At 38.8% G+C, this 19,319-nt stretch overlaps 2 protein-coding genes across 8 annotated transcripts in view; one reads left to right on the top strand and one right to left on the bottom strand.

Annotated features, from left to right (window-relative positions):
• Positions 1–19,319, top strand: part of SCAMP1 (secretory carrier membrane protein 1) — a 125,748-nt gene that overhangs the window by 86,340 nt on the left and 20,089 nt on the right. Inside the window, exon 10 of one of the 2 annotated variants that reach the window (XM_084628705.1) lies at positions 2,727–2,847. The exons of the other annotated variant lie outside the window; for it this stretch is intronic. Within the exon in view, the coding sequence (XP_084484831.1) occupies positions 2,727–2,740 (14 nt within the window). The 3' untranslated portion in view covers positions 2,741–2,847. Of the gene's footprint in view, positions 1–2,726; positions 2,848–19,319 lie in introns of those variants that run through there. 2 annotated transcript variants of the gene reach the window in all.
• LHFPL2 (LHFPL tetraspan subfamily member 2) overlaps positions 4,613–19,319 on the bottom strand; it is a 191,557-nt gene continuing 176,850 nt past the window's right edge. For all 6 annotated transcript variants that reach the window (XM_084628711.1, XM_084628707.1, XM_084628708.1 and 3 more), the window contains one exon: positions 4,613–10,466. In XM_084628711.1, coding sequence (XP_084484837.1) covers positions 10,210–10,466 — 257 coding nt within the window. In that variant the 3' untranslated portion in view covers positions 4,613–10,209. The remainder of the gene's footprint in view (positions 10,467–19,319) is intronic.

Genomic DNA, 19,319 nt, shown 5'->3' with positions numbered 1-19,319 from the left:
CCAAGTCCTACTTTAGTGAGTCGTCTTAACCAAATATAAAAATTGTACCAAGGACTTCCTTTAAGGGTGGATCTTTAGCCTGAATTAAGCTTTTTTCTTTTTCTCATGGAGTATGAGGGACACCATCCTCACAGTTAAATTTATTGTCATACTGTAGAATAGTAGATTACCAGCATATGATATTATTAAAATGCAACTTGAAACTGACAGGCATGTGCCTAGTTACATTCTTACAGAATATAATACATATGGTTGTTTCATTTTTACCATGTTTACCTCTGCACTCAAAAATGCATGATGGTACAAAATTAATATATATGAATATTTGATCCAAAGGAAAAATATTCTCATTTTAGATTTGAGAATTGAAGGCTGATGTTCGTTAAAATATTTTTACTTAACAGGTATTGGTCTATCAGTTAACACAATATGCACCCCACTTAATTTGTCATTTTGTTGTATTGTGGCAAATTTGGTTGAAAGTATGAAGTTTAAACACTGGAATATCAATAGTCAGTGATCTGTAATTTAGGATTTGGATTTATTTATCCGAGGGATGTTTGTATATTTTGTAAATTACTAACAATGCTCTGCCATCCTAGTGAATGTCATGGTTCTGTAGAAACACACTCATTCTGTCCCACTGCTGTTGCATGTCTGAGTAGTTCACAAGTTTTGTATATTTATTGTATTAACACAAGGTTATAGAATAAAAATACTGTTTGCTCAGAATAGTTTTAAACATAGGGATTTTTTTTAAAGGTCAGGTAAACATGCAGGAAGGCTGCTCTGTATAAAAATGTCACTTGGTTTTTACAATCTGTATATAAATTCTGTAATCTGCTGAAATGGGAAAGTAAGCTGTCCACTATCAGAATAACAAATTAGTCTGACTAGACTTGGGCTACTAAAATAGTATGAAGGAAAACTTCAGCAGCGCTTGCAGCACTTTGTACATGTGCTATACATTGAAAGTTTAAAAACAAACCAAATCTCTCTCTCAAAAAAAGGTGTTTTGTCAGTACGTAATGAAACTACAAGTATTAAACCTTACCTAGGATTTTACTGGAAGTAAAATGAAACTTCTGAAAATAATATTGGTTTTGCTACTGTTTATTTTTCTGTTTTCTGATTGATGCTTCTGTATCAATATTTTGTTCTGCTATTTCTGTTCTAGTGTTACGGTATAACATTGCTGTCTACTGCAATTTCATATAATTAGTATGTCGAGTATGTTACTGGATTTATTACCCTCTTATATTAAGGGTTTGTAAACAGCTAACTTGACAGTTGATGTAGACCATTGTACTGTAATAGTGTTTTGCAAATGCACAGTACAGTGATTCTCTTGTTCTGATATGTAGCCAGTATTTTTTCTAGGCAGTTTTCCAATCAGAAGTGACTTGTTCAAGACAGTTGCACATCTAACAGTAGTGAAATTATCTATCACCAATTTTCCCTGTTTTCCTCTTCCTTTGTTACTCTGTATTTAGACGTTTTGGCAGCAGATTAACTTCTTTAAAGGGGCACATTCAACTCTAAAAAGTTTTGGGTATACTATACAACAAGTAATATTTAAAATGGCTAAAATAAAAAGCAAAAAAACCCCACTTTTGTGTATAGTCAGTTATGATATAGCTGCACTTCCTTGCTCATCATTAGAATGATTACGTAACTGTCATGCATTGCTCCTGAGGAGACTGTATGCTCCCCAGGCTCTGCCCATGGAGGCTTACCAGGAAAAAAATGGCAGCAGAAAGGCAGAGAATTGGGGAGGGGAAAGAAAGGTGAGCACTCTCTAAGACCCTTAGAAACAAATATCAGCAGGGAGGCAGAAAAACACTTACAAAACTTTACATGGTGTCAAGTATCAGAGGGGTAGCTGTGTTAGTTTGTATCCACAAAAACGAGGAGTCTGGTGGCACCTTTAAAGGCTAACTGAATTTTTTGGGCATAAGCTTTCATGGGTAAAAACCCACTTCTTCAGATGCATGGTTTACATGGTTTGACTTTTTAAAAAATTGTAAGGGATGTTTTGTCAGGAAACCTAGAGTTTCAGAAATAAATACAGATGGACAGTTTCCCTTTAAAGCTATATCCTCCTTGGGAAAGAATTTTATGGCTATATTCAGTGTCGTCTTTTCCTAGGAAACCATGTAAAAACACACATTCTCTCTGCCTGTGTCTGTCTGTCAGTAAAGAGGCATTAGCTGTAACATTTTTTTCTGGAGAGAGGCAGAAACCACCAGATTTTTAACTGCACATTATCTATGCGTGTAGGCTAGATTTGCAAATGGCGCTGTATTTGCCTCCATTTTTATTTTTTGTTTGAAAATTTTCTTAGTACATCTGTCAGCTCAGTGATTGCTGTGGTTGAGCACTATGGTGGTGAAATAAAACATGGTTTCAGTTATCAATCAGGTTTGTTTTCCTATTGTTAGATCTAATTCTTCCTAGGATTTTGCTCATCTTTGTAGCAGTTAAAGGGTGATTTTTTAAAAAAAGTTAAGCCTTCATTCAGTTTTCATTATTATAAATGCTGTTCAGAAGAATAAGGTCAAAATAATTCCATACTATTTGTTTATTGCTGGCAATCATGTGGACATGTATTCTTGTTGGAAATGTTTAACTGTCTGCTTTAAAAAAAATAGTAGTCAATTCTCAAAACATTTATTGGGGCTGGGGAGTCTGTCTTATGGGAGCCTAATATGTGTTTTACTCTTCAGTGTACCAGTCCTAGCTGGCTTGGTAAGGTGAACAGAAAACATTCCACTCACAAATCAAGCACCGGGCAGAATGGAACAGATACAATTGAGATACATCTGTCAAAAGTTTCCCTCCAACAAGTAAAGAAGAAAATTAAATAAATAAAACATAATTAGCTTGTGTGAGGGTTTCTGCTTTGGAGAAAAATTAGATGGATTTACAAAGGAAACAGTACATATCTTTTACTTCAGGAGTGGGATAATAGCTTAGCTATGTATTGGCACTAAAATGGAAATCACAACACATTTCTGAGAAATATTTGAAGTCTAGGGAAGAATAGCTCTGCAAGCATTCAATTTTGTTCTAAAATAAAACTGTTTCTAAGGCCAGTTCTTAACAGAAGCATAGACAGTTACTAGCTAAAACTTTTTCACATTTTCATTCGTCATACAGTATGTCCTCAGGTAATGACCGGGTATGGTAAAGTGTTTATTGTACTACCTTAACCTTGTTATTGTATATTATAACACCACCTCTTGAAGCAAAAGCAAGGAATTCATGTACATGACAGGGCAAGAGAGGTTTCTGTATGTTTGTGCTGGCTTCTGCCTCTGGGCTGTCTGTGCATAATAATGTTTCAGTTAGTTAAGGAAACTTTCACATCCTGAATTGGGAAATAAGATGCAAATTTTTGATATTGAAGTTGGATATTGTGCTAGGAAAAAGGTGCTGGAGCGACTGACCATTGAGCCCACTGCTAGAACAGAGTTGGACTATAGCTTCTATACTGTCTTAGCTTAAGGGCACAAGGCCAACACATTGGTGGTGTCTGTCTCTAGGCTGCAGGGAGCACTTCTCTGGATTAGAGGGTTTTACTGCCAGAGCTGGGTGGATAGAGATGTATCAGTTATGGTGATCAGCCGGCTCAGAACACTTTAGGCATCTGTGAATTTGCCACGGTTGCTCTTGGAATCCTCAGAGTCTGGTAGTTGCAAAGTGTGAATTTTGAGCCTTGCTGCAGAAGCTGCTAAGAAGGTATATAAATAAAATTGACACCAGCCTAGTGAAGTGAATATGAAGTACCTGTGCATTGGCCAGCTTGTCAGACACACTTTACCTGCAGTTGTGGTTCTTGGCCCATCCCTTGGGTGCTGGCAGTGCAATTGGGAACTTTTTATAGTATTGGTGAAGGGCTGTTAGCTCCATGGCATGTCTTTTTGATGTTTCTCAGGGAAGAATTAGACAATGGGGGTATGTATGATTCTTTGTTCAAAATAGAAGGAAGAGGTGTTACATCTTTTCATTTCAATTACATGTTCTGGAATTGGCTGGGTTGATATGGCTTTCTCTCTTCTCTGCTACCCTTCCCAGCCAGGCCAACTGAATTTCCATCTCATTACTGTCTTTAGCAATACTCAAAGGTGGCTAATGGCCATGCATTTATAGCATGGATTTTGTCACTTTTCTGTTAGGTGAAGTTCACTCTGGGACCATCACTCTGAAGGCACAAGTATTCAAGGAAGAGCTTCCACATGCAGTATGAAAGGTTTTTTTAAACTTACTTTGCCATGTAGATACCATCATCTTCAAAACCCTTCTCCCCCTGTAAAGTCTCATGCAGGTTTTTAATATTTTTAAAAAGCAAGGGGTTTGCAGTTGCTCTTAGGTGCAGATAGATGAGCCTCTTTAACGGTATATAATGAAGTTCAGCTTGTCCAATAGGTGGAATGAGACAGCCACCAGTGTGTGTTTAACTCTTCTTACCTGTGGAGCCTCAATTGTGCACTCAAATATATAATGAAATCTTATATTAGTACCAACCTTTTTAGGGAGTTTTGGGCTCTAACCTTACGTTAAAGTTATATACCACCTCTTTTGAAAAACGTATTAGTTTTATTTACATACATCAAGCCCTTGTACAGTTTTAGTACAGTCAGCAGATGAAATACTTTAGAGACACAGGTTGTTGTTTTGTTTCTCAAATTAACATAAAAAGGAAGAAGCCGTAGGTCTGGTTACTGATATCCCTTAACTTCTCTACAGTGGTGAAGTAGTAGCTCATAGGGGCTTCTGCTGAGTTGGGAACTACCTTGCTATCAGTTCTGGGTTCTTCATTTGGAAATAGCATGGGGTTCTAAAGAGCTAAACCCCATGCTTGAGTCCTGTCCTGTAACAGAATTAGAAATGTTTACCTTTTCAGCCAGTTCTGGCTTTTCAAGTAAAATAACTGGACCCCACTGCTTTAAAATAGCACAAGGTAGGTGACAGTGTAAAGGTTTTTAATTGCACTAAGTGTTTGTGTCAGAAAACTCTTAACAGGTGGAGTGAGTAAGCCTGGGTTCTGTTGCCAGTTCTAACCATTTCCCTGCTTCTAAAATGCACATGCTACTTACCCTCTTTTTATAAAGTGCTTTGAAGTCTATGGATAAGAAATAAGTGCTTTAGTATCATAGTATTTAAAAGCTACTACACACACAATTGGTCAGTGTTTCACATGCCTTGAAACCTACTTTTCTTACTCTTCCCACCCCAAAAGAGAAACCATGGTAGTTTTACCTTGCAGATACATTAGTTGTTCAAGCTATGTTTAATTATAAAATCACTTTTAATTCAACTTGTATAAAAGATTGCTACAATTTAAGATCAGCTGCTTAGTGATCAATATGTAAGTGGTAAAATACAGTGTCACAATCACTGCAAAATCTCTAATGTAAATTTTCTAAGTATAAATTCCTTAATGTATGCACCTTGATCAGCCTTAAAATAGTGAAGCATGTTCAAACTAAGATAGGCCAGAGCTGTGGTAATAAGAATTTAGTTTACAAACTCCACTATAAGTCAGCTTTAGATAATAAAAACAGATATTACTGGGTACCTAGTCAGTGAGATAGCTCAGTGGTTTGAGCATTGGCCTGCTAAACCCAGGATTGTGAGTTCAATCTTTGAGGGGGCCATTTAGGGACCTGGGGCAAAAATTGGGGATTGGTCCTGCTTTGAGCAGGGGGTTGGACTAGATGACCTCCTGAGGTCCCTTCCAACCCAGATATTCTATGATACAGTGCTGAAAAACATTACACAAAGCACTGGTCACTCAACAGCAGTACCACAAACGAACAATGGATAGGTGATTAACCACAGCCTACATTCCTATTCAGTTTTTGCAGCATATACAGTTACTGCCCAGTTGTTTGGTGGGGCACTGCCTTCACCACAGAGCCAGTGATGACTCCTGCTGTAGCAGGCTTCCCCCACCATTGGCTTTAAATGCAGAAGTCAAATTTTCTTTAAAACTGGGAAATTCTGGCATTGAATACTAATACAAAATTTAAATGATCTATTTGAAATTCCCCAGACCAAGAGGTGCCTAAGTAAGTGTTCGTTAGGCAAAAAGATGGTACTAGAGAACCAGACTGTAGCTATTAGCAATGTTGATGCAGTGCCTAGTAGTCTAGAGAGCACACAGAGAGACATTATCAAGCAGTGCTGAGCTTTTCAACTCCTAGGTGTTAATTACAGTGCAGGTGTGCAGCTTCACAGTTGGAATTTAAGGCTATAAATACATCAGGCCTGGATTACTCAGATGTGAGTATTTCAAATGAATCTAGAAAAGAAATTTTAGGTAAACCTTTAAACTACAATCAATGGTATCCTATTTCCTCTAGCATTACTCTCAAGTAGCAAGAAGTTTGTCCAAAAACAAAATTCCAACCACTCTTCACTTGGCAGTCCCTTTTTAAAGCATATCACATTTTAAAAAAAAACCCACTTATATTATTGCACATCTCACACAAATTTGTGTATATATATTTAAATACGCTATACTCCAAAAATAACTATGGCACTTTACAGAATATATGTTTACAAAGGTGATCAAACCACAAATGTTTAAAGAATATTTCTATCTTTAAAAAAATTTACAAAGTTAGTATGTTACAATTTTGAGGGAGTTAGACAGCTTTTTTTTTTTTTTTTTTTTTTTTTTAAAGATGCCACATCAACCATTCCTTGCACCTAAGCACTACATGTACATTAAGCAGCAGTTATGCTATATGGCCCATCATGAAACTAATTAAACATGCCTGAAGCTGACAAAAGAAAAATGATTTTCATAGAATGTCTTGGGAAGGCCACTGTTCTGGTGGAACTAAAATTCAGGAACAGCAGCCATCAAACTTAATGAGTTTTAAAATGTGACCCACTCATTAAGAAAATCTGTATGTAATAATAAAGCCATCTTATCACTTATTATCCTACCATGTCTTCCATCTATGCCAGTCAATGAGTATGACCTGTTGAGTTGATTAGATCAGTTTGATGTTATACTAGTACAATAATAGAAGCTGGTCCACTTCCCTTACAAATTCAGAAAAACACATGCAAAATAAATATTTTATGCACAGTACTATAAAACCCAACATTAATATTTTCAGTACTGTAAAGACTTAACATAGTTATGGCCTAATAATACATTGTTCACTGCTTTTTTTTAATTCACACAATACATGGGGCATGCATGGTCCAAACCAGTTCAGTTAAGCATTGCATGACACCTTTGAAAACCGTAATCTGTCATTGATTAATATAGTACTTGGATTTTTAACGTATTTGTGACACTATATTATTAAGAGTGTCATGATTTGGTGGCATTGATTATTTTTAACAGCATACTATCTTCCTAAAGAAAAACAAATTACAACATTAAAAATATATATATAATTTATCTTCACCCCAATTCCATGTGTTGTTCACAGCACTTAAGACTCCCTTTAGTTAAAAGTTCTGTATCACAGCTGTTTTAGTGCCCCAGCTTGTATTGTGCACATTCCAATGGGTGGGGGGGCTCTAAAGTAGTAGCAGCTGTGAACAAGCAATAACCTTGGTAGAAGGTTCTTACAAGGTTTTTTTTAATAGGATTCATCCACATACAAATAATATGGTTGAAAATTTGGAGCTGTGCTTCATAAGGTATACTTTGCATGTACAAGGAAACATATTTCAAAGGCGCACAGTTTCAAATAAGACATTATGATGCCATGGCTACAGTTTTGCTCTAACTCACCAATTTTTGCAAGTGGTTTAAAAGGAAATCTTGCTCTATGCAGACACTTGGCATAAATGGTTCCAGCCCATAACTTTATTTTATTATGTTAAATATTTAAAAGAAAAGTGAGTTACCCGTTTTAAAATCTTGTCTAAGAGTGCAGTGGGATTGGGAGGGGGGAAAACACAGGTTTCTCAAGTGTGAATTCTGGATTAACAAGAGGAAAGGCTTGGTTCTCACAATTCAGTGGTGAAAAAGAAAATTAAATATTACCAAGGGGAAGTTTTGCCCTGTGGCTAGCATAACGCTTTCCACATCATTCTGCCCCGACATCGGGAATGTGCACAGGAGAACAGAGGTGTCAGCAGCACTGCTAAATAGGGGTCTTGGATTTGTATTTACAGAGAAGCAGGGACTCTGGCACTCCAGCACATTGATTATGGATCACTACTATAACCTATCAATTTAATGGGTCCAAAGTAACATGTCTGGTTTATCAGGAACAGACCAGAACAAAATTATTCCACTTCAAAAAGTAAATTAATTGATTTAACTTATTAGAGGCAGCATCATTAGCAGCTGGAGTTTACAAACTACCCATTTATTAAAAAGATAACAACATTGTCTTTTTAAACCTTTATAGTTGAAGCCTGGGCACTCACTAGAATCTCACACAGATCAATAATTTCTAAAGAACTGTTCCTGGGAAGGAGACTTCCACAGGAGCGGATAAAAAGTTCAAAAAGCATAGGGACCATATGTGCTCCAAAGAAACCTTTTACATTTAATGGTATAACAATGGTAAGACTGTGCATGGTTAATGCAAGCTGCATTTCCCTCAGCTCTAGGTCAGGAAAGATGCCGCAAAAATAAGAACACAAAACCTTCACTTTTCTATACAAATTTGGTGTTCTCGACAACAAATCAGTCTTGTAATCCGGAGGCTAATCATTCTGTCTGCAGAAGTTATTTGATTTTTAACATTACAGAAAAATGGATAAACTTGCAGACACCTTTTTAACAATAGGCTCAGCAGCCTTCAGTGCCTAATAGTATTTTACCACCACCATGAAATAACTATTCACTTGATATTTGATTGGAAATTTTAAAACAGTTTATCTATTTTGTGCTCATGTATCCCCAAGGCAGTACAGTATTCTTTCTTCTAATATGCTCTCAGAATAATTCTAGTAACTGGAGAAACACCACAAGTATTATGACTGAACTGAACGCATTTTGGAAAGGAATGTCACTCGTGGCAAGCCATATTTCTGCTTCTGCTGATTGTGCTGGAAATGGGTCCATACCAAATGTGGTTAAAAAGAGTGGGAAAAGGTTTTCCCACAAACATTTAGAATTTGGCATTGTCTCCTGCAGAGTGAACGTCTGTTACAGACTAAACTGGCTCTAAGACACTGGTCTGTGGACTGGGAATGAGGTTTCTTTTGGCAAACAGAGAACTATTGTAATTGTAAACCCAACATACAGTTCATATTTTTACTGAAGAGTGTCAACACTTGTTGGCATTCACAAAATAACCCTGTCAGTTGTGCTGCTGAGAGAATATAGTGTTTTTCCTAAATATTGAGGATTCCTGGGATTTCTAGTAAAGGCACCATTTGTGTATCCAAAGTTCAGTGTTTCACTCATTAGATCCTAAAACATTATTTCTACCATTTTTATTTTATATAGGTAAACTCCAGGGTAACGACCGTTCCCCTGGCTCTGCTATGAAACAAAAATAATTTAACTTCAAATCTAGCTGCTAAAATATAATGTACCTACCACTTGTTACGGATACTTCATGCCAGAACAAACTAAATAATTTGAGCCCCACCTCACTTTCTTTACAGTTTATATGACTTTTAGCAAGGTCTTAATGTCAACCCTGTTCTCTTTGTCATGCATTTAATTATCCAAAAGAACCCAGTTGTGCTTTAAGTAATTTTAAAACTCATCAAAAAGCACCACCATATTAACTATAGTACCAAACCAGATGGCAATAAAACCTTCACAAGTGATTGAAGCCCTTGAAAACAAAACCTGATTAAATAGGCTAGTCCTGTACATAGTAGAAATGTGCTGGCTTTTATTATTTTAATTCAGATCCTTCAAAGTGACCAAGGTGGAGAATGCAATCTGATAAAATCAGAAATTGTCAGGTATATTACAATGTTTGTTCACTATATACACTCCCCCGCCTCGCTCTCAAGTTGTATATTCTGCTGAGTCCTGACAATGTAGTCATACCAAGAATTCCCACATATCTACACTCTCTTTGCTTGAGATCCTCCTTTCTCTGGTCCTCATCGCCCAGCAAGTGATAGAATGTTCAGTAGTTCAAGGCTTAATCACACAAATTGTGAAAACAGGTAAGTGGATCCTTTTATCAAGTCATTTAAAAGCAAAACAGTCTGAAGTCAGTGTTTCCCAGGCACTGATCGATCTTTTTTCCATTGTATTTAAAGGAGGCAGATAAGGTTTTTCCCCTCTTCAATTTCTTCTTGCACTTTGTCACTAGATGTGGCAATTTCTGCTTGTGCTGAGAAGACGGCACAGATGAATGTCAGACCAGTGCCACCAATAGCTGTGTAGAAGGCCCAGCCCAGTGAGCAGTCTCCTAGTTTATAAGCAGAAGCATAATGTCCACAATAGCTTATTGCCTTCTGGCAGCCCCAGCCTGCAGGGTACAGCATCAAGCCTAAGATAAGGAAGAGGCCTTAAAAAAAAAAAGAATAAAATTTAACAACCTCTATATATTAGACGATATAACATTTTGCCATTATTGTAATGTACAATGTTCGGTCACACCTGTTCCCCTACAAATAATAGAAATGAGAGACGAAAAACCCTGTTGGCCCACCGTTCCCTGCAGTACACTGCATGGTGCTTTGTTTAAATTTCTAGTCCTTCCACCACTTTGCCGGAGAGAGGCTATTTCACAGTCTAATAGATCTCACTGTCAGTTTTTCTCCTCTTATTTAGTCTTTTTTTTTTTTTAGCCCTAGCAAACAGGTTAGCTCTAGTTACACACCTACTGTAAAACTCCAGAGTATTTCTGTCTACTCTTATACCCTTCAAATACTTGTGAACAGTTCTTGTATTCTGCTCAGAGTCCTCACTTAGCCAAGGCACATTTAATCTTTCTTCATAAAACAGTTTCTCTAGTACTTAAACATTTTTGTTGTTTTTCTCCAAATTCTCCCATTTGATCCTTGAACTTAATAAGCATGGCCATACTCAGTCCAACCAGTGGTCCATCTAGCCTAGTCTCTGACAGTGGCTAGTGCTAGAAGCTTCAGAGGGAATGAACAGACCAAGGCAATTTCAAGTGATCCATCCTCTTGTCCGGTCCCAGTTCCTGGCAGCTGAAGGACACTTGGAACATGGGGTTGCTCCCCGACCATATGTTTAGCATATCTGGCACTTAAATACACTTTGCAATGCCGGCTACAAAAGTCCCATGCAAATGCCTGTTCTCACTTTCTGGTGATATTGTAAATAGGAAGTGGGCAACATTATCCCTGCAAATGTAAACAAACTTGTTTGTCTTAGGGATTGGCTGAACAAGAAGTAGGACTGAGTGGACTTGTTGGCTCTAAAGTTTGGCACCTTTTTGTTTTTGAGTGCAGTTATATAACAAAAAAAATCTACATTTGTAAGTTGTATTTTCACGATAAAGAGATTGCACGACAGTACGTGTATGAGGTGAACTGAAAAATACTATATCATTTTCACAGTGCAAATATTTGTAACAACATGAGCAGTATACACTTTGTATTCTGTGTTGTAACTGAAATCAGTATATTTGAAAATGTACAAAAACATCCAAAATACTGAATAAATTTCAATTGGTAGTCTGTTTAACAGTGCGATTAAAACTGCCGTTAATCGCGATTAATTTTTTCGAGTTAATCACATGAATTAACTGCAATTAATCAACAGTCCTACTAAGAAAGGGTATTTTCTTTCAAATTATTTTTTTAATTTTGCTTGGCATGGCACTATGAACATGCAGGATGTTTTTGTTCAATTATGTGTAGCAAATTTATTAAACTGCAAATATCAATAATGAGATTTTAAATATTACCTGATTTTTTCTGTACAGTAACTAACTCCTCATTTAAAGTCATCCCGGTTAATCTTGTCACGTTGCTGCTCCATTAGGGAACATGCTCGTGTAAAGTTGTGCAATGCTCCCTTATAATGTCCTTTGGCAGCCGCCTGCTTTGTCCACTGCTTGACGAAAGAGCAGCCCATTGGAGCTAGCTGGTGGGGGCTTGGAACCAGCATGGACCGGCAGCCCCGCTATCAGCTCCCCATTCCCTACGCCGGCAGCCGTCTAGCAGGCTAGCAACTGTCAGCAGTTCAGCTGTCCCTACCCCCACTGCCATGTGCTGCTCCCCAGAGCCTCCTGCTTGCTGTGTGGGGAGAGGAGGGAAGGGCGCGCTAATTTCAGGGTGTCCCCCTCCCCTGCTTACTCCATTTCCATAGAGCGGGGGGAGGGGCAATGACAGGGCTCAGGATGGAGGGAGTTTGCTGGCAGCAGCTGCTGTCTCAACTTGCTGATCTACTTAAAAAGGCAGTGTACTTAGTGTGATGTCAGCGTACTTAAAGGGGCAATGCACATCTCTCTCTCTCTCACACACACGGTGTGTGTCTCCATCTGCCATGCTGTCTCCCCTCCCTCCATGCTGCCTTGTAGAGTGTGAGGCTACATTAACAACAGTGTGTTAACCCTTGAGGGCTCAGCTGATTGCTAGTTAATCATTTAGCAGCAAGGCATTCCCTGGGAAATACCCCACCCTCTGACTTCACCACCTCGACCAAGCTTCACAATCATCATCGCTGTGTACCAGTATTAAATAGCTTGTTTAAAACTTACAGTGTGTGCGCGCGTAGTCTTTTGTCTGGTGAAAAAATTTCCCCAGAACCTAAACCCTCTTCCCCCCCTTTACATTAATTCTCATGGGGAAATTGGATTCTGACATCATTTTGCTTAAAGTTGCATTTTTCAGAAACATAACTACAACATTAAGTGAGGACTTACTGTGTGCCTTTTGGGAAAGACAAGTTGTAAACAGTGCTATCACTGTAAAAGTGAATCCAGAGAAAGTTTAGTTTTCCACCTACCTCCAGCATTAATTCATTCCTATATTTCTTCCAACCCTGAAATTTCCACTAAGTTATAAATCACAGCCAGTCTTTGTTTATTCCTCAGTAAATCTTCAGTGCAAGAACAGATGTAAGGACTAGTCCCTCTCACATTCAATTCAATTAATATTTTACATGCTTTAGTTTACATTAGATTTTCTTAATTATTGTTGAAAGAAATTCAACCAGCTGTGAAAACTCTCCCTCAGTGAAAATAAACTACAGTTCCCAGGTTTTTAAACCATTGAATATATGACAATAAAATGTCTATAAATGTCAGTTGCATCACAAAAGAAAGTCCTTCATGAAGCATTTGTTAAATAATGATGTGAGAGCTATTGCATGAATGAACTGTAAACTTATTATTCCTCGGGGTAGTGAAATCTCCCAGTGAATGATGGCCATTCTTAGTGAAGGGATTTCTTCCCCATTGTATACGCAATAAGAAACAATGACAAATTTTATGTAGTGCTTCCTGTCTGGTGCCCTTGGTACATCGAGTATAAAGTAGTGCTTAATCTTAGGCAGATCTGGATAAGCTGTGCTTTCATCATGCTGAGCCCACCAACCATTTCAGACTAAACACCAACAATTCCCCTCCTTTAGTCACCTGCACTTTCCTGTTCAATGTGTAACCAGATGACTAAACAGTATTTCTTCTTATTGTACAACTAATGTGTCGCAGTTGCTATATCTTTTAGTGATCAACAGCAAAAGGTTCACTAATCATGATTTTCAAATAGTGTCTAAGCAGCCAACACCATGTGAGTTTCTAAAACTGCATCAATACTTTGTTTATATGCCCTAGCAAGAACTTTTAACTACACATTTGATGTCTAGACCATTCTGCACCAATATTTAATTTACATCTATCTCCACCTACTGGAAGAAGAGCCCCTGAAAATGATAAAATTGTTTCTTGGCATACATTTCTCAGATCTGAGGAATTCCTACCCGAAGCTCATGCTGCTGAAGCTGTTGTACTGTTCTTGTGTACACTCTGCCTGGATTTTATGGAAAACCAAATACCAATTTGGTCTCTTCCTCTGAGGTTTTAGCCTTAATGTCTCTGCCACTTTGAACACCTCAACCAAAATCTGGTTTAATACACAATGCTACAATACTTTGCTTTAGCTGATCTCAAATAAATGGCCTAATCCTGAAAGGTGCTGAGCACCCTCAACTCCCATAGCACTACCAGTCACCTTGCTTTAAGGGGAGAGCAGATTTCTGAAAAAGAAAGATAAAGTTGACTATAACAATTAACTGAACTGGGACTGTCTTGGAAAAAACTGTGAAGGGTCAGTTTTCTCTGCTTGCTAAAAACAGGTAAGCTGTCATGTCCCAGACTGGTATTACCAACACTCAAGCAAGTAAAAATTCTTAAGGTGTTTTCCCCTGCCAAATCACCTTTCATTCAATTTCAGTAAACATGTAACATATAAGACATTTCCTCAAGAGTTCCACCGCTTCCTTATTTTTAAGACATATCAATGTTTACCATCCTTAACGACTTTAATATTAATGTCTGTGTCCCAATTGTAGGAAAGCTTAATAAATGTTTATTTATTTTAAATGTATAGCTATGACAAAATAGAGCTCTTTAATGTCACATAGAGGCACTTCATGCCATATATTACAGCATAAAAAGCTATTGGCCAGCCAAAGAGATCCATCTCTGATCTCTCCCAGCTAAGGCGGCTGTAGGGGTAGCAGGTTCAGGTGGGTAGAGAGTCGGAAGAGTCTCTCATGTTGTTTCCTTTTGCTTATCTGAAGCAGTAGTGGTTAACTATTCTACAGACCTACTGCCTTGACTGCTCCTGCTGGTTAAGAATCCAGGAAAATTGTGACAAAAATACAAAAGAACAAGTAAAAGAAACATAGATGAACCAGGAAGAGCCAATATCCCACTTATTCCTTAGTAGACAGGGTGGCTTAGTAGTCTAGCATCAGGGTTCAAATATTTGGTGTCTCTAGAAATAAAATCCTGGCAGGGTCAACAGAGAACCTTGTCCTTCCAAGTTAAGTTGAATGGCATGCAATTCAATACAAAGGGTATTTCAGATAAAAACTTTCACACTAGAAGTCCTGACCCCATGTATTGTTACAAAACCACATGAGAGCATGCACAAAACCAGCCTCAGCATTACAAAAATGTGTGTATGGCCATGCTGAGAAAAGCAAAAATACGTATTAACGTCTCCCCCTCCTCCATGAAATGAACATAGGGTCAGTGCAGGATCAGTTCAGATGCTCATCCAACCCTTTGATACCAAAACCAAACCCTACAACTAACAGACCCTGGCTCCTCTCTACCCGTGTTCTGCTAGGAGAAATGGGGGTGGCCAAAGCCTATGACCCTGCAGCATTTGCAAAGGCAGGCCCACTTTCTCCCCTCTAGTGTCCATATGGGGTCACTTAACCCTTTACCCTTCATCCGACATCATGTTTCCCCCCTCCTCAACACCCCTCTTAATAGTCCAGACTCCACTAGGGGTGGGAGGAGGAGTATTGCTGATGGCTCCAAAGCAACTGACTTTGTTCTCTTGCATGGTTGGCTGCTCAGTGTGCTGTCTGCATTCTCTCCTCCCTGCTCAATGACCAAGGGAATCAGGGTGTGCATCTGGAGAAGCCAGGCATTCAAAGCACAGTGCCTTCACTGGCTGCCAGGGAGACACACACTCAGCTGCCCATCCCATCTAGATGCAGCCTGGACAGCAGCTTCTAGCAACCAGGAGGGGGGGGAAGGCAGCTGCCTGTTAATTAAGCCCCACAGTGTCCATGCCTGGTATGCCCTTTTTGCAAGTTAATTTAAATGTTTCTACATTTGGAGGAGGAGAAAAACGGCCTTTTCTTTGGTTATCTTCCATTGCCACTCAACTCTGCAATGTAGTTGCATAGCTCGCAGCTCCCACACCATTGCATTTGCTCTGCTTCCTTGATTTGCATTCTGAGGGATAGGCCCTGGGACACACATGGTGCTCCTGCACTGTGAGCATCAAGGATATGGAAGAAAGGAAGTACGAATGGGCAGAGAAGGCGGGGAGGGATTCAATGGAGGGAGACAGGAGAAACAACATTGGGGCCATTAGCAGTATTCTGAACTGGATGGTTGAGAGGTAGGAGCCTTCTTATCACAGCATTTCCAGAGGTTTGTGTACGTTCCCCTCACCTGACACAATGTACTTCTATTCGTGCAGCACAGCACACTACTGGCCTCTGCATCATGTAAATTCAGTGGTTTCCATGGTTAAATTTGTGGTCTTGGTTTATTGATTTGTATCTCAGACAAACAGAGGCAGTCACACGTGAACAAAAAGCAATTGCAGACTAGTCTGCGGCCAGATCGTCAACCAGAAAAATTACTCAGAAAACGGTAAATTCTCATTAAACATTAATTTCCCACACCAGCCTCCACACTGCAGCATGAGGGCCCTGATATTTCTTAATAAGCAACCTGTTTGATGGTGAAGTTTCTTTTTCATGCTAATGCCAAACACCCATTTACTGCAATTAGTTTGAAAACAACCATTAAAATATTATCCAATGCCATGATGCTGAGAAGGGATAAAGCTCAATGGGAGCTGTGGGTACCCAGCAGCCCGGTAGCACCTAGGACCAGAACCCCACTGTTCTAGGTTCTGTACAATCACAGAACAAAAAGAAGGTCCCTGCCTCAAGAGCTTACAATCTAAGTGTAAGACAAGAGAAAAACAGATGGATACAGACAGTTAGGGAAGTACAAGGAAACAATGAGACAGTATTGGCCAGTGTCACAGGCAGTGGTATCAGCATCCCAGGTTTTTTAATAGACATGATGCAAAAGAAGAATTTTAAGGCGGAATTTGCAGGAGGATAATGAGAGAGATGTATGGAGGTTTCTGAGGAGCTCCTCCCGAGTGTGAGGGGCAATATGGGAGAAAGCACAAAGGTGTCAGAAACTTTAACAAGTTTCAGATGAAGGCTGCCATCATGGGCTGATCAGAAGCAGGAGATGACATACTGATAGTGAATGTGAGATGGTAGGTAGAGTGGGGATAGGCTGTGACAGCTCTTGAAATCAAACATAAATAGCTTATATAAGTAGCCACTGGAGGGATGAGATTGTCAAAATGACGGGTTAGGAAAATGATGTTTGCAGCAGAATTCCAAATGGATATGAATAAGGAAAGATTGCATTTGTCAAGGCCCAAGAGAAGGACGTTGCAGTGACTGAGATGGGGTACTTTGTTGAGAGTTTTAGCTGTGTGAATGGATAGGAAAATATCTAGGATGTTACACAGAAAGAATCAGCAAGATTTAGATACAGCATGAATATGAGGACCTAGAAAGACGTCTGAGTCAAAGATGATGCCCAGAAAATTGTAGGATGGGAAGGGAAGGCAAGCTCAGGGGAGAGGGAAGGTCACATCATATTTTGTCAGTTTTCTCTTGGAAGAAATTGGCGAGAGACTGTGTGGAGAAAGAAATGGAGATAGGGGCATGGCTGAGGCTGAGGAGTGAGTCACAGATTGTGAAAAGGTGGCTGAGATTGAGGACATGGGATTTAATAAAGTTGGAGATGTAGAGTGGCTTAGCTAAGGAGATGGCAAAACTGAAGGAGGAAAGAATAAATTTGTACTGGAGGAAGTCAGTCTGGTCACAGGCTCTCCACCAAAAATACTCTACAATGTGAGAGCAGAAGCAGCCAGAGCTCCAAGCCTACTAAGCCTGGCTTAGGTCACAAGTCAAACCTCTGCCTTCCTTAGTACCTGTGCCAAAACCTATCTGCTGTTGCCATGACTCTTCCACCCAAGAGCACAGCCAGCCAGAAAATGTAGCTATTTCTATGTAAAGTCATAAACAACACCTTTCTTTCCTTCCCAAGATCAGCATATCACCCTGAGAGTGCTCTCCAGCTCTATACATATAGCTAACGGAGCCTTGCACTGTAGTACCAGGCACAGGATTTCAATCCAGGACTCCTGGTTGTTGGTATCTAATACTACTTTCAAAGTGCACAGTACTGTTTTCAAACCACAGATTCATAAGTACACAGGTTGCACTTAAAACGTATCTATCAGCTTGAAATTTTTTAGCAGCTTGAGAAGTGGGGTGGGAGGAGGTATTGGTTCATATTCTCTCTGTATATATAAAGTCTGCTGCAGTTTCCACGATATGCATCTGATGAAGTGAGCTGTAGCTCACGAAAGCTTATGCTCTAATAAATTGGTTAGTCTCTAAGGTGCCACAAGTACTCCTTTTCTTTTTGCGAATACAGACTAACACGGCTGTTACTCTGAAACCTATAATAGGGAGTATCAGTAAAAACAGCATTAGCTTTCAAACCCCCTAACAGCAGCCCTGTTTTAAAAAACTATATGAGTGAAACTTTTTTAGTAAAGTATTTAAATTGAACTGTAAAGCAAATTTTTAAAAAGATGTCTAGGGTGACTCGAGCATACATTTACATCCACAGAGAATAGCAACAAAAGAGCACAGGCTCTTGGTTTCTTGTCTAAATCTGCCCTCTCCATAGACTAAAAACTGTTCTAACCCTGACATTTTGGAATCTGGCTTCAATTAAATATTAAGTCTGCACTATACAGATTTATGAGCAAACTCAATAAATAAGATTAAAGCATTTAAATATTTGTTAGTCATAGAAGAACAAAGCTCAAATTTGAGTTCTATAATTTTGTCAGCATAATCAAATCAAGCAACAATGATCTTCACTCCAAGACTAACCTGGCTACAAGATTAAGTAAATATTAATGATGATTTTTTTTTAAAAAAATCAGCTATTTACACCCTTATCCTAGTGTATTTGTCTAGCTGCCAGTCTCCAAGATACACAGTACAGCATGTAATTCTGGAAAGTAAAAACTGATTCCCATTCTGAAGCTGAGTTTCCTCTGAAAAAGTCTTTTGTGTCCTTGTGATAATTTACAGCTTCAAGTTAACATCCAAATTGCCTCTGCACATGTAGATTTGCAAGAAGAAATGTACAGGCTAGTTGAAAACTTATCTTAATGTGTCTGTCTCCATTACCATTTCATACAATATTTTTAATCTCCTTGTTAAAAAATTTGTTTATACAAATTTTTCTTCGTCAAATTTCTTTTTTGTTATCATTTGCCAACTTCGTGTCACCCTCCCATTGGGATGTCACAAACCAGAGATGAGGGTTATGAGGGAAACTTATGTACTACAGTCCATTCAGGGAGAGGACTACAAACAAAACTAGAAAGCTCAAAGCTACAATACTCTCCGCCCCACAGCCAGGAAACCTGTGCACATACAATGAGTGCTCTGATTTAAGACTCTTTGATATAAGTCTATTTCAACCAAGAGTACTGCCTCATAGTTAATTGGGGGATTTTACCCTGAAATCTGCCTGAAATCTCTGCCTGAATAACACTTGCTTATCAAACTCAAA

This window comes from Lepidochelys olivacea, assembly GCF_965140295.1.
Source record: "Lepidochelys olivacea isolate rLepOli2 genome assembly, chromosome: 5".
In the NCBI taxonomy this organism is placed as follows: Eukaryota; Metazoa; Chordata; order Testudines; family Cheloniidae; genus Lepidochelys; species Lepidochelys olivacea.
The sequence above is the reverse complement of the archived record's forward strand: the minus strand, read 5'-3'. Positions and strand labels throughout refer to the sequence as shown.